This window comes from Somniosus microcephalus, chromosome 4, assembly GCF_052327205.1.
Source record: "Somniosus microcephalus isolate GS21.2 chromosome 4, FLI_Smic_1.0, whole genome shotgun sequence".
NCBI classification, from domain to species: Eukaryota; Metazoa; Chordata; class Chondrichthyes; order Squaliformes; family Somniosidae; genus Somniosus; species Somniosus microcephalus.
In genome coordinates this window covers 289,615,435-289,630,139 of record NC_140990.1, presented here as the reverse complement: position 1 = coordinate 289,630,139, position 14,705 = coordinate 289,615,435, and the positions used below count along the sequence as shown (strand labels likewise).

Here is a 14,705-nt window from a genome sequence, read left to right as displayed (position 1 = left end):
TTCCTCCTTCACCTCCATCTATAGCAGGAATCAAAATACTCATTAAATATCGATTTCTGATTATGGGTCGATGAAAGGTATCCCCAATCTGCCCTGTTAAATTATATTTTTTCTCTGTTCTCACTGTGGACTATAGAGTTCCAATTTCCCTACTAAAAAGTATTTCAAATTATAACAGGTGCAATGGAGTGACAATTATGGAATCGACTAAGTCTGTAATGGTGAAGTCTGGGACCAATCGACTGCCTTTTTGTTATCTCTCTTGTGCTCTCTCTCCCTTTATCTTGATTTCACCTTTCTCTTTCTCTCTATTGTATAGTTCTCTCTATTCTAACTTTTATGTACTTAAACTAATATAATCTACTGTACTTATCTCACCTTTATTCTTCCAATTTCCCTCTTTAAAAACAAATGCAGTTTGATTGGCTATGAACTAACTTCGAAGGCCAAGCAAAGGGCAAAGGTCATGCCTAGGGCAAGAGGTTGCCAATAAACTCATCAGTGGCACCCAAAAGAAATGTGTGCCTGGAGAAGTAAACTTGTTTGTGACATGTGGGTTAAATATATATCCTGATTTTATTTTAATTGGGTTATTCCAATATATTGGTGGTGTGCTAGAGACTCTGGTCACTGGATACTTTCTCTGTGTGCCCCTAATAGGTGCACAGAACCAAGACTTGAGATTCAAATGAGAAGATATTAGAAATGTGTTCTGTATCTTTAGGTTAATATTGGTTTAGCAAATTAGGAATCATTTTACAATCTGAAAATTTATCTGGGACAATTATCTTGAACTGAAAGCTAAGATCCTTAAAAACCGTACACTTCAGCAAGATTTGCACACATTGTAAATCCAAGTAATGCTTCATAAAATGATCATCTGAATAAAATAATGCATTTTTAATGTACCTTTATTTTTTGGAATATTGGAAAAGTAAATGTTAAATATTCAAAGTGGAAGAGAATTGTGTTGTCGCATGATGGTGGCATCTAATGAGCATTCCATTAAACATTAAACACCCCTTTGTTTTGGTTTTTCCCTCCCCTCCGCCTTTCCTTTTTTTTCTCTCTCCCACATGGCAGCTGTCTCTCATTCTGCCAGAACATTTCACACCTAATCTGAGCCGTCTTTTGCCTCCACTAGTCCTATCACCATCTCGTCTCGTTTTGAATACCTCTTAATGTCTCTTCACTTCTTTTGTTCTCTCCCAGCCCTGCCTTTCGATCTATTTCATTTCCTTTCCAGTTTTGAAAAAGGGTTAGACCCGAAACGTCGACTCTAATTTCTCTCCACGGATGTTGCCTGGCCTGCTGAGTTTTTCCAGCATTTTCTGTTGTTATTCCATTAAACAAGTCTGTTTCATCCATCTCCATTTCAATAATGTATAATTAAAACAGAACATGCTGGAAATGATGTATATTTGGTTATCAGGACCTTTGATTTGCAGTACCTCTAACATACTAATACGGAAATCTGATCTATTCCTAATTCTCTACATTTAGTACCTTATGGAAAAATCCAAATTGTTTACAGAATAATTAAAGATTTTCACACTTTTTTACAGATGGGTCTTGGAAAAACTATTCAAGCAATTGCAGTGGCCTACTTTTATAAAAAAGAATGGCCCATGCTGATCGTGGTCCCATCATCTCTCAAGTACCCTTGGATAGAAGAGATAGAAAAATGGATCACTGAATTGAATCCTGATGATATCAATCTAATTGAGTCTAAAAGTGACATTGGGTGAGCTTGCATAAAAAATCAATTTTCTCAAGATCCAATCAGAATATCAGCTATATTAATGCGAACATGTCCTTTAATAGAATTACATCACAACAGGTAGCCCACCTGTATCAAGAAATCACTGCACCTCATTTCCTGCCTTGGAAGTATCATTTTGCTGATTTTCACACAGCTTTAGCTTTGCATTTAGGTAGAACTGACTGCAATTTGGCAATCCAGGCAAATGTGTTTTATTTTTAATACACAAAACCAAACAACTTGTTTTTACATGGCATTCTTCACATACAAAATGATGCATGAATTCTTTACATGTCAGAGGGAGAAGAATAGACACCACGCAGGAGGTAAAAGGGAACAACATTTAGGTTGGTGGGGTGTAGTGATGGGACAGTGTTAAAGAGAAAGGGTTTTGGGAGGCTTTTGAAAACAGAGGGTGATGGCAAGGTTAAGAGATTTGGGGAGAGAAATCCAAACAGCAGGAGTATAGTGGCTGAAAGAGCAATCAGTAATGGAACAGGAGCCCAGGAGTAAGCTGTTATTGGAGGAGTGGAGGGTGCGTTCAAGGATCGGCCAGTGGACCTTGGAAAGGATGGAAATAATGGGAAAGCAGAACTTTGTGCAATTGAGAATGTGGGCCTTTGTGTTCTGAATGAATTGTGGTGTGTGGAGGCCAGCTAGGGTGGCAGTGGAGAAGTTAAATTTTATGTGGATAAAAGGGTATGCTGCTTCTGTACTGGTGAAGGAGATACAGGAGTGGACGTAGGATATGTTTTTAGAATAATATGATGTTTGTGGCAGATTGAATGAATGTTGGGAAGGAAGTTCAGCTAGGGGTCTAGCAGTATGCCTAGATTTTGCACCTCCAGATTGTTGTGTCCGTGTATAATAAGACACAGGCTGCAGGAGAACAGTACAACAGGTGTTTACTCAACGTGGCTCACAGTGGAACTGATCTGTACAGATTACTGCTCAGTGCTATATACAGGTGTGGTCACTGCCGGTACTGCAGTATACATGAGCTGAAAAAGATAGTTCCCCCTCTTATAAAGGTATATACATTACAATTCCTCCCCTTTTAGATTAACAGTACCATAACACTCATTTAACAATTAAATATCAAACTAATTACAATCAACACTTTTAACATGCAACATTAGCTGAAAATAGTCTATTTATATATTCAGTCTTTGGGGAGGCTTCCTGATCCTTTCTGGATAGCGCCTTTCCCGAGTGTCTTGCTCTTGGTGCGGAGGCGATTCTGGCCCCCTGTCGTCGGTTGGTTCAGCAGCTTCCGATGCTACTGTTTCTGGGGTAGATGCGACCTGTACGTCGGGTTCATCACCAGGTACGTATGGGCGAGGCATGGGGTTGACTTGTTCCTGTGACTCTAGGATCTGGTCAGCATGGCGTCTCACGATGCTCTCCCCAACGTCCACTGTGTACATTAGGGGGCCCTGCCGTGTGCATATCGTTCCTGGCTGCCATTTTTCTGTTCGGTAGTCGCGGGCCAAGACTGGTTGCCCTACATTGAAGCTCCTTGTTGGCTTCTCATGGATGTGCTGGAATTGCTTACTCTCAACATCTCTTCGTACGTTTGGTCTGAGCAAATCCAGGCGAGATCTTAACCTTCGGTTAAAGAACATCATGGCTGAGGCCTGGTTGGTGACTGCATGTGTCGCATTCCGGTAGGCGAACAGGAAATTGTCCACCTTGTGCTGCAGCGGAATGTTGTCATTGTACATAGCCTTTATTGCCTTCTTAAAGGTTTGTGCGAACCTCTCAGCCAATCCATTTGTGGCTGGATGATACGGGGCGGATGTGTAATGCCTTACCCCATTCTTTTTCAAGAACCTCCGGAACTCTTCGGACACAAACTGTGGTCCGTTGTCGGAGCAAATCTGTTCTGGCAAGCCATTCCTGGCAAAAATGGTCCGTAGGACTGCAATAGTTTTCTCCGTGGTGGTGGAGGACATTTTGATGACCTCAGGCCATTTCGAGTGTGCATCCACGGCTATTAAAAACATTGAGTCCATGAATGGACCAGCAAAATCAATATGCACCCGTTGCCCTGGAGATGAGGGCCACTCCCATGGGTGCAGAGGGGCCTGTGGTGGTGCATTTTGGACTTTCTGGCATCCTGAGCAACTCTTGGTCAGGTCCTCGATTTGTTTATCGATTCCTGGCCACCACACATAAGCCCTGGCTAGGCTTTTCATTTTTACCCATCCCAGATGACCCTCATGAAGCTCATTGAGCACTCTATCCCTTAACTTGGGTGGAATTACCACTCGGGATCCACACATCAAGGTTCCCCCGGCACACTGACAGATGTTCTCTCCTTGTCAAGAATGCTGGCAACAGTGAGTCGCCATGTGCTGGCCATCCTTTCACCGTCAAATCATATACCCGAGACAGTGTCTGGTCATTTCAGGTTTCCTTTTCGATACAAGCGTTAGTTACCGGTAGGTATTCAACTATAGTCGAATGGAATATTTCGACAGGATCCACTGCTGGTGCTTCCTCCGCAGTAGGCAGTGGCAGGCGTGATAGCCCATCAGCATTTCCATGCTGTTTCGTGCCCTTATATTCAATCTCATAGTGGTGCGCCCCTAGAAAAAGTGACCATCTTTGTAGTCGTTGCGCAGTCATCACCGGAACGCCCTTGTTCGGATTAAAAATGGAGACAAGAGGCTGGTGATCAGTCAGCAAGGTGAATTTCTGCCCGTGCAGATAGTGATTGAACTTTTTCACTCCCCACACTAGGCTGAGGGCCTCCCTGTCAATCTGGGCGTAGTTACGCTTGGCTGAGGTTAGTGATCGTGACGCAAAGGCTATTGGCCTCTCTGAGCCGTCCGAGAATTTGTGCGACAGCACCGCTCCAATGCTGTAGGTGACGCATCACATGCCAACCAAATTGGTAATGCCGGGTTGTAATGGGCCAATACCTCTTTCGATGTGATTAGTGTTTTGCTCTTCTGGAAAGCTCGTCTACATTCGTCACTCCACTTCCATGGCATCCCAGTTTGCAGTAGGGTGTTCAGTGGGTGTAGTATTGTAGACAAATTTGGCAAGAACTTATGGTAGTAGTTTACCAGCCCGAGGAACGACCTCAGTTGTGACACATTTTCCGGTGCTGGAGCCTTGACTACTGCCTCAATCTTCTCTGGGGACTTATGTAACCCCTCTTTATCGATAACGTGGCCACAATACGAGATCTGTTTTCTAAAAAACTCGCATTTGGGGCGGTTAGCTCGGAGCCCATATTCCTGCAATCTAGTGAGCACCTGCTCCAGGTTGGCAAGGTGATCACTGTCATTTTCGCCCGTGACCAGGATGTCGTCCAAATAACACTGGGTCCCTGGGATTCCTTGCAGGACTTGTTCCATTGCCCTCTGCCAAATAGCCGGAGCTGATGCTACCCCGAATACCAGCCGGTTGTATTGGTAGAGACCTTTATGGGTGTTGATTGTGAGGTATTTTTTTGATGCTTCTCCTACCTCCATTTGCAGATATGCCTGGGCCAGATCAATCTTAGTGAAGCGTTTCCCTCCAGATAGCGAGGCAAAAATATCTTCAATCCGCGGAAGTGGATATTGTACGGTGTGAAGGACCGGGTTCACTGTTACCTTAAAGTCCCCACAGATGCGAACCTTCCTTGGTTCCCCAGGCATGCTGCTCAACGACTTTTTCATCACAGGGATGATGGGTGTAGCCCACTCGCTCCAGTCTACCTTGGACAGTACACCTGAACGTTCCAGACTCTCCAGCTCTGCCTCGACGGCTGGGTGGATCGCATAAGGTACCGGTCTGGCCGGAAAAAATTTTGGGCTTTCGTTTTCTTCAATTTTAATCGTCGCTGTCATGCCTTTTAGTGTTCCGAGTCCTTGCTGGAACACTTCTTTCACGTTAGTTAGGATCTTTGACAGTCGCCCAGGTGTGACGTCGTCATCCTTTTTGTCAGCCACAGTCAGTGCCTGTATGGAATGCCAATCCAGTTGTATTTTCCGGATCCATTCACGTCCCAGTAATGGTGGTCCTCCATCTTGCAATACATACAGGTCTAGTTTTGGTGTTTCCTTGCCGTTATATATAACGGTCACCCTTATTTTTCCTTTGGGGTAGACTTTTTGCCCCGTGTACGTCTTCAAAATAATTTTTGTGTCTCTCAAGGGTATGTGTGAGAATAGCCGCTCGTAGTCCCGTCGGTTTATGACTGTTAGGGCTGATCCTTTGTCCAATTCCATTTTTACCTGGACTCCTGCTATCTTGAGAGTGACCCAAATGGTTCGGTGATCCTTCGTTGTGATCACATTATGTAGTTTCAGACAACTCAGTTCCCTGTTTTCAGAGTCGTTATCACTCTTTTGTTCGTCTGAACTATTCTCCGTCATCTTATGTACCTTCTTGTACTTTTCTTTGGTAGGTTTCTTATTGCTGGTTTTCTTTCCCGACCTGCAGACTCATGCTATGTGTCCTACTTTTCCACACTGTCTGCACACTTTGTCTTTGAACCAGCAATCATTCTGGTCGTGTGTTGTTCTGCCACAGCGATAGCACTTCTCTGTTCCATATGACATTTCGTTTGTGCCATATTCTTGCGGTCTCTGTTGTATCTCTGCAGCGCCCCGTGCTGCTGCTTCATATGATACCGCAATGCTGAAAGCCTTTTCCAGTGTAAGGTCCTTTTCAGATAAAAGCCGTTTCTGGGTTCCTTCACTTTGAAGCCCACACACAAACTTGTCCCTTAAGGTATCTGCCAGTCCCGCTCCAAGCTGGCAGTGTTTCGATAGTTTGCGCAGTTCTGTTAAATAATCAGCATTGCTTTCATCCTTATGCTGGTTCCGTTTGTGAAACTTGAATCTTTCTGCTATCAGCAGCGGTGTGGGGTTTAAATGTTCCTGTAGTATCGTTACTATGTCTTCAAAACTCTTTTCCATTGGCTTTGTTGGGGTTACTAGATTTCGTAATAAACCACACGTCTTTGCACCCATTAAATTTAACAATACCGACGCTTTCTTGTCATCTGACACCTCATTTGCCTTGCAGTATACCTCTGTTCGTTCGACATATGTAGTCCAATCTTCGACTTCATTGTCAAATGCGGTGATACTGCCACTCTTCGGCATTTTGGGTGTGGTTTAAAATGGCGTCTCCCAATGGCTTAAAATGGCGTCTCCCGCGCTTTCCTTCCTCCCCCGCTGCTGCCAACGCCGCTCCCGGCGGTTCTCGTGGCAATGGCGGTGCCCAGTAGGTTTCGCGCGCTTCTCCTGCGATGCTGCCAGCGCCGCTCTCGGCGGTCCTTGTGGCAATGGCGGCGCCTCGCGGGTTTCTGCGCGTCTCTCTCTCCCTCTCTTCGACGCTGTTCGGCCCCTGAACACCGGCTGCGCCCTGTGCGCTCTGCCCTCTCTCTCTTCCCCCGTCGACGCTGCTCGGCCCTTTGCTGTGCCGCTCGGTCGGGCTCTAGCCCGCCGCTGTCCGGGAAAGGTCTGCGCACTACCTGTTGCCAGCCCGTTTCGCTGGACCACCTCGACTGGAAAGCCAAGCTTGGCTCTCGACAGCCTCCCCCGTAATTCTCGAGTCTCTGCTGGATGACTGGGCAGTTGCCCGTGGTCGATGCCCGAGTCTCTGGCCTTGACCTCCAATCCACTGATCTCCCGGAACGAATCCCCGGGAGGTGATGCAGAGTTGCAGGTAGGTTCGAACTTGCCTTGTCGCCAATGTTGTGTCCGTGTATAATAAGACACAGACTGCAGGAGAACGGTACAACAGGTGTTTACTCAACGTGGCTCACAGTGGAACTGATCTGTACAGATTACTGCTCAGTGCGGTGTCTGCCGGTTCTGCAGTATACATGAGCTGTAAAAGATAGTTCCCCCCTTAAAGGTTTACACAGATGGCAGTCAGGACAGTCTGGTGAGGCAGAAACAACTAATAATAATATAATAATAATAATCAACTTTATTGTCATTGTTAGTGCACAAGTGCAGTACAACGAAATGTAGGCTTGCGGCTCCCGAGAGTGTACATTTAGATTAAGACATTTGAACATTCAACATTCATTTGGCTTGTAATACATTAACATAAACATAACCATAATAAAGTGCATTGGCAGATGTGCAGGCTTTAGAGTTTATTTGTGGAGTTTAGTAGGATGACAGCCCTGGGAAAGAAGCTGTTCCTAAATCTGGTCGTTCGGGTGCGAATGCATCTGTAGCGTCTCCCAGATGGTAGGAGGGCGAACAGACTGTGGCTGGGGTGGGTAGGGTCTTTGATGATGGTCCGTGACCTCCGTAAACAGCGTTTCTGGTATATCTGCTCTATGGTCGGTAGCCGGATGCCGGTAATGCGTTGGGCAGTTTTGACTACCCGCTGCAGGGGTTTCCGGTCATAGTAGCTACAGCTGCCATACCATACTGTGATACAGTTTGTCAGGATGCTCTCTATTGTGCAGCGGTAAAAGTTAGAGAGGATCAGGGGTGACAGGTTACATCCCTTCAGCCTCCTTAGGAAATATAGGCGCTGCTGGGCCTTCTTCACCAGAGAGGAGGTATTGAGGGACCAGGAGAGGTCTTCCGTGATGTGGACTCCGAGGAACTTAAAGCTGTCCACCCTTTCCACCACAGCCCCATGGATGTGGATGGGGGTGTGACTTCCGCCTTTAGACTTCCTGAAGTCCACAATGATTGCTTTGGTTTTCTTGATGTTAAGGGCCAGGTTGTTATCGGCGCACCACTTCACGAGATGCTGGACCTCCTCCCTTTAGGCTGACTCATCGTTGTTGGTGATCTGGCCTACTACCGTGGTATCATCTGCAAACTTGATGATGGTGTTGGAACCATGAACAGCCACACAGTCGTGGGTGAAGAGGGAGTAGAGGAGGGGGCTCAGCACACATCCTTGTGGGGCCCCTGTGTTCAGGGTCAGCGGGGGGGAGATGTGGTTACCTAATTTGACAGACTGGGGTCTGTTTGTTAGGAAGTCCAGGGTCCAGTTGCAGAGGGAAGTGTTCAGGCCAAGAGTGTGGAGTTTGGTGGCCAGCTTGTTGGGGACGATAGTGTTGAATGCTGAGCTGTAGTCTATGAACAGCATTCTGATGTAGGTCTCTTTACCATCTAAGTGATTCAGTGCAGAGTGTAGAGCAGTTGTGATTGCATCCTCCGTTGATCTGTTTGCACGATAGGCAAACTGGTGTTGATCAAGAGAGGCGGGAACACTGGCTTTGATGTGAGCCAGGACCAGTCTCTCGAAACACTTCATTATGATGGGCGTGAGTGCAACAGGTCGATAGTCGTTCAGGCACGTCACAGCCGTTTGCTTTGGCACAGGAATAATGGTAGCGGTCTTGAAGCATGTAGGGACTACTGCCTGGGCCAATGACAGATTGAAGATGGCGGTGAAGACATCAGCCAGCTGATCAGCACATTCCTTGAGTACCCGTCCAGGGATGCTATCCGGTCCAGCAGCCTTTCGTGTGTTCACTCCACGTAGAACACCCCTTATGTCGGAGGTCGACAGAGTTGGCTACAATTTTGGACACTTAAGTAGTCCATGGGTTTCTCACATTTACTATCTGAAGTGAGGATGGAATGTAAATTGTAGCAAGTTCAGGGGAAATGGTTAATGGTAGAGGGGAGGGGTGTTTTGAATTGTTCCTGCTGTCTAAAATACAGTAATAGGGTAATGAGGATTTTCCCACGGAAAAGGAGTGAGGGTACAGCTTAAGGAAGTCGAGCCACATCTGGCGGTAGACAATCAGGCTGATCAATCACTGCGTACACTCAAGCTTATGCCCTGCAGATTTAAGGCTGTGGAGGTGGTGAACAATAGTAGGGCTAGGAGACCATCTGGGATCTGATGGGGACAAGGGCATCAAAGATGGAAGCAAGGCAGTTGTGGGGTAGATCAACAGAAGTGTCGGTGTCATCATGGGTGGTACGCCAAAGTAACTGGAAGTTGTCTCTTAAGAGGGTGGTTGTAAGGAAATTGCAGAGGGGTTAACTTCTTACAAGGCAGAAGCTGAGAGTGGAGGATTTTGAAGAACAGTTTTGTAGAAGGAAAATTATGAAGTGATCAGGGAGCGCCCCGTTGGTGGGAGACCTCCGAGGTCTCAAATTCATGTATGATGATAGTCGAGGGAACAACTGTGGGGTAGGCGAGAGAATCAATGTGGAGGTTGGAGAGAGGTGGAGAAAGCAAGAATGACATTAGTGGAGCTGGTGAGATTGAGTTCAAATGTGAGTTGAAATGTAGGTGCCACTTGGTGCCGAGACTGAGGGTGGAAAAGAGGAAGAGGCTTTGTTGAGGAAGGTTCTTGGGGGCAAAAAGCAAGAAGGATCTTGAGGTGGTCAAGAGTGAAGTGCTTGATCATGCACAAGTACCTTAGGTTAAATCGATCATGGTGGAATTCATCTCCTTGTGTTATTCTCTGAAATGTAAAAGTCAGCAGGAAGAGTTGGAACTCATTTTATGCAAGCTTTGGGCACATGGTGCAGAGCATTTTTCTTAATCTGTAAGGCTGATAGCTTCAAAAGCAGCCTTGAGAGATCACCACATTGGCTTCCTGAGCAAAAGAAAAGATACTGAAATGATGCCGATCATCACTGCACAGCTATCACTTATCTAGCAGGCTTTGCACCCTGCCAACTTCTGAATGCTGATCCAGCACTCAAACCAAAGTTAAAATTTTAGCGCTGCCTCTAAAATATCTTGTTTGAGGCAGGAGATAAATAATATATATTTTTTCCCCTCTGTCTTTCTGTTCTGAATATTTTACACGGAAAGTACTTCTCTCCCCTCAATGCTGGTCCCTTTTTGAAGAATGAGTCACCTTATCTTGAAAACAAAGCTTTTCGCAGCTTATATAAACTTTCCTGAGGGAAAATGATTCCATCATGTTTGATAAATGACACTAGCTCATCTTGTCAGTTGTGCTGCATACTTTTCGACTCAAAACTGCAAGCACTCTCAATCTGCTTGCTTTTATTCTCAACTGCATAAATTGTGCTAGTCAAGACTTGGATGTATCCAAAACGTTGCACTTTTTTTTACCATCAAAATTAACCTCTAATCATAGTAAAATATTTTCAAACTTTATGGAAATAAAAATTATTTGGCTTTCCCCATGAGACCTACAAACTCTGTTCCCTCGCCACTGACTCCACCCCTTTCCCTGACCACTGTCCAAGGCTGAACCAGACTGTTCGCAACCTTGATGTCATATTTGACCCCGAGATGAACTTCCGATCACACATCAGTGCCATCACTATGACTGCCGATTTCCACCTCTCCAACATCGCCTGACTCTGCCCCTGCCTCAGCTAATCTGTTGCTGAAACCCTCATCATTGCCTTTGTTACCCATAGACTTAACTATTCCAACCCACTCCTGGCACACTTCCACCATCCAAAAACTTAGTCATCCAAAGCTCAGCTGCCTGTATCCTAACTCGCACCAAGACCCGTTCACTCATCACCCCTGTGCTCGCTGACCTACATTAGCTCCTGGTTGAGCAACACTTCAGTTCTAAAATTCTCATCCTTGTTTACAAATCCCCCCCATGGCCTTGCCCCTCCCTATCTCTGCAGCCTCCTCCAGCCCCACAACCCTCTGAGAAATCTGCGCTCCTCCAATTCTGGCCTCTTGCACATCCCCGATTTTAATCGCTCCACCATTGGCAGCCGTGCCTTCAGCTGCCTAGGCCCTAAGCTCTGGAATTCCCTCCCTAAACCTCTCCGCTTCTCTACCCCTCTTTCCTTCTTTAAGATGCTCCTTAAAACCTACCTCTTTGACCAAGCTTTTGGTCATCTGCACTAATATCTCCTTATGTGGCGCGGTGTCAGATTTTGTTTTCTGACGCTCCTGTGAAGTGCCTCGAGACATTTTACCAAGTTAAAGGCGCTATATAAATATAAGTTGTTGCATCTCGAGCGAAGTTTACGCAGGTAATGGAAGTTAATATCAGAAATTTCATCTTATCCTAGAGCTGGTAGTTTATACAAGTACCTACTGTAAATGTTGATATAGGTCACAAAAACATACACAAAGTTGCATATATACAAAATGAATGGAGGAAGTTACCTCTTCAGAATTCAGAGAAACAGTATATATGGATAAGGAATGATGTGACTGGAAGATTACCAAAACATAAATACCCTGAGGTTTTATAAGTTAGGTTTCAAAAAGTCTGCTGTGTACTGAATGTTGGCTGAGATCCAACTATTGGCTTCCCATCGCTTTTCCCCTCCAACATCATAATTATCTTTTCAAATTAGGCCTTGCACGTAGTCATGCTTAAATGCTTTTTATTTAGAGGTGCGTTGATAATAGAATCACAATTGTGTAACATTGTGGAGATGTGAAAACATACTATTTTCTGACTAGAACAACACCATTCACAAAGATAAGTGCAGATGAAGGAGGCCATTAAACTCCTCTAGCTCATTTTATAGAAATCTGCAATCCTCCCTCTTCACTGCATCTAACTGGCTTTTGAAGAGTTTTTACCTCCTCTTCGAAGACTTGGGGAGGCTTAATACCCACTATATTAAGCTAGTGTATCAGCCTTTGAAGTGGAAATTTATTGAAGGTTTTCTGGTAGTCTAGGTACATATATTGTAGAGGTTTCCGATGACCATTTAAGATGTTGCATTGTCAAAAATTGTCACGGTGGTTGGGCAACCCTTCTAAAACTGTACGGGCTAGAAATTTGGCTGTTAGCGCCACCGATTAACGCCTAAAGAGGCCGAGAAGTGGGGTGCTAGCCAATTTCCGGGCGGGCGCAGGGCGCCTAGCGCCTCGCCCCATATTGAGCATGCATTTAGCGCCGGCGCTAAATCTTAGCGCCCGCTCATGGGCGCAGGCAGATTATGACGTAATTTGAGTGTGCAACGCCTTTTGGGCGCCCCGGACCGGAAATTCGGTGGCGCCCCCCTCCGTAGCGCCTGGCACTAATAGTGACAGCTTACCTGGAACCTTACCAAGTCGCTCTCGGGCTGGAGGAGCGTTATTTAAAGGGGACTGGTGTGGTTTAAAAGCGGCAGCCATTTTTGGAGCACAACTTCCTCGAGAGCTACAAAGAGTTGCTGAGCTGCACACTGAGAGCCATTTGACCGCTGAGCCAGCGCAGGCAGATGAACTTCAGCCTTCTGACCATCACCTTGCTGTTGGTGAGCATTTACAACGGGTAAACTTCCTGTACACACTTATTATGGGGGCTGCATTGGAGGGGAATGTCCTGCTGCTGAATCATCTGGAAAGGGCACTGAGACGCTGGGAGAGGGGGGCGGGCATGGCCAGATGGAGGAGGGCCAACAGACGTCGCCACAGCAGACCTTATGCTGGCAGGGTTTTCCGACAGCAGTTTTCCTACATGAACATGTCGGAGGAGCAGTGTGTCAGAAGGCTGCGATTTAGAAAGGAGGTGGTGACTGAGCTGTGCCAGCTGCTTCAGCCAGATCTGCAGCCTCAGATAAAGTGCAGGACATATCTGTCGGTGGCTGAGAAGATGCCTGCTGGCCTGAACTTCTCCGCGAGCGGCTCTTCTCAGGCTGCGCGTCAGAGGCTGATCAGAAGTAGCTTCTGGGCCCCTCTCACGGAATGCTTGCTGCCATTCCAAGAACAGGAATGGAACCGGTCTGATACCCCCAAGCCTGTGAAGGGCAAGATGCATGTAAATAGCAGACATGGCCATTGTAAATGAAGAAAGTGTTTCATTAAACAAAATGTGGTTCCTTCAAACATGAGAAAGCTATGGCAACAGAAAGCAAAACTAATACACTGACACATAACTGACTCTCACACCCGGGAGACTGTCCAAAACATAAATCACATTCCAACCATCTTCTTTGGCCTTGATTCCACTGCGCCAACCAAAGCATCCAATGCCCCATCAGTGAGGCGTTCCGCCCTCTGCCTCACCCTTTCCATGTCTTGCTAGGCTGGTGCGTCACAGGTAGGCTCCCACCGATTTGAAGGCCTACAAGGCAGTGAGTGTGTCTGGTGATGCCAATTGACCTGCCCCTTTAAGAGCTGGCCGGCGCCAGTGTGTCTCAGGGAAAGTGATTATTGACTGCGCCCCGCTGCCGCGAAATTGGGTTGCGCCGTCGGGTTGGCGCCTTAGGAGTCTCATGCAGCGCCTGATTTAGCGCTGCAATCACCTTCAGGGGCGCTGCAACCCAATATCGCGCTAGGTGGCGCTAAATTGCGCCTGGCGCTAAACTTTGCGCTTTGCCAGGACTAGCGCCCCAAACGGGGCGATACCGAATTTCTAGCCCTACAAGTCTTATGGGGGGAAAAAATGAAGAACCATTTTTATTTAAACAAATTCAGTTGAAATACTTTACACTATTAACCAGACAGAAGAGTGGCTATTTTAGTACAGCACGGTACGTTTTCACTTGGGAAGATATTTTCCAATTAAATGTTCATTTGTGAATGAATTTTTATAACTTTTTAAAAATAAATACATTAAAATGTTCGTCTTCATTGCTGTTGCTTTGGATTTTATAAAGATTTTAATAACTTTCACTCAAAATGAGAAGTATAATATCCTTGTTTAAGGATTCATCACAAATGCTAAATAACTTGCCTTTGGTTGGAAAAATTGGCAATAACCCCTTTGAGAACACTATGTAAGGGGATGTTGTAGACTACGGGATGAAATTTTTAAAAATGCCTTGGGTGTCCCTTGTGATATTCCTCAGTTAGATTCCCTGAATTATCTATGTATGTGAAAATAGATAAATTTGAAGATTGAGAATCGCTGCAGCCAAGGATGAAATGTGTCTGATACAGATCAGCCATGATCTAATTGAATGGCGGAACAGGCTCGAGGGACTGAATGGCCTTCTCCTGTTCCTACGTCTCTTCAATGGTATTAGGTTAAAAGGACATTTCCTGAGCTATAGATATGTTTCATGGCCTCCTTCCAGAATGTCAACCATAACATCTTTCCATTATAGTA

General features: G+C 45.7%; 1 protein-coding gene across 5 annotated transcripts in view; it reads left to right on the top strand.

The window, feature by feature from the left end:
- The window catches only part of zranb3 (zinc finger, RAN-binding domain containing 3), a 152,976-nt gene that overhangs the window by 33,082 nt on the left and 105,189 nt on the right, over nt 1-14,705 (top strand). For all 5 annotated transcript variants that reach the window (XM_085986606.1, XM_085986608.1, XM_085986609.1 and 2 more), the window contains one exon: nt 1,566-1,744. In XM_085986606.1, coding sequence (XP_085842732.1) covers nt 1,566-1,744 — 179 coding nt within the window. The remainder of the gene's footprint in view (nt 1-1,565; nt 1,745-14,705) is intronic.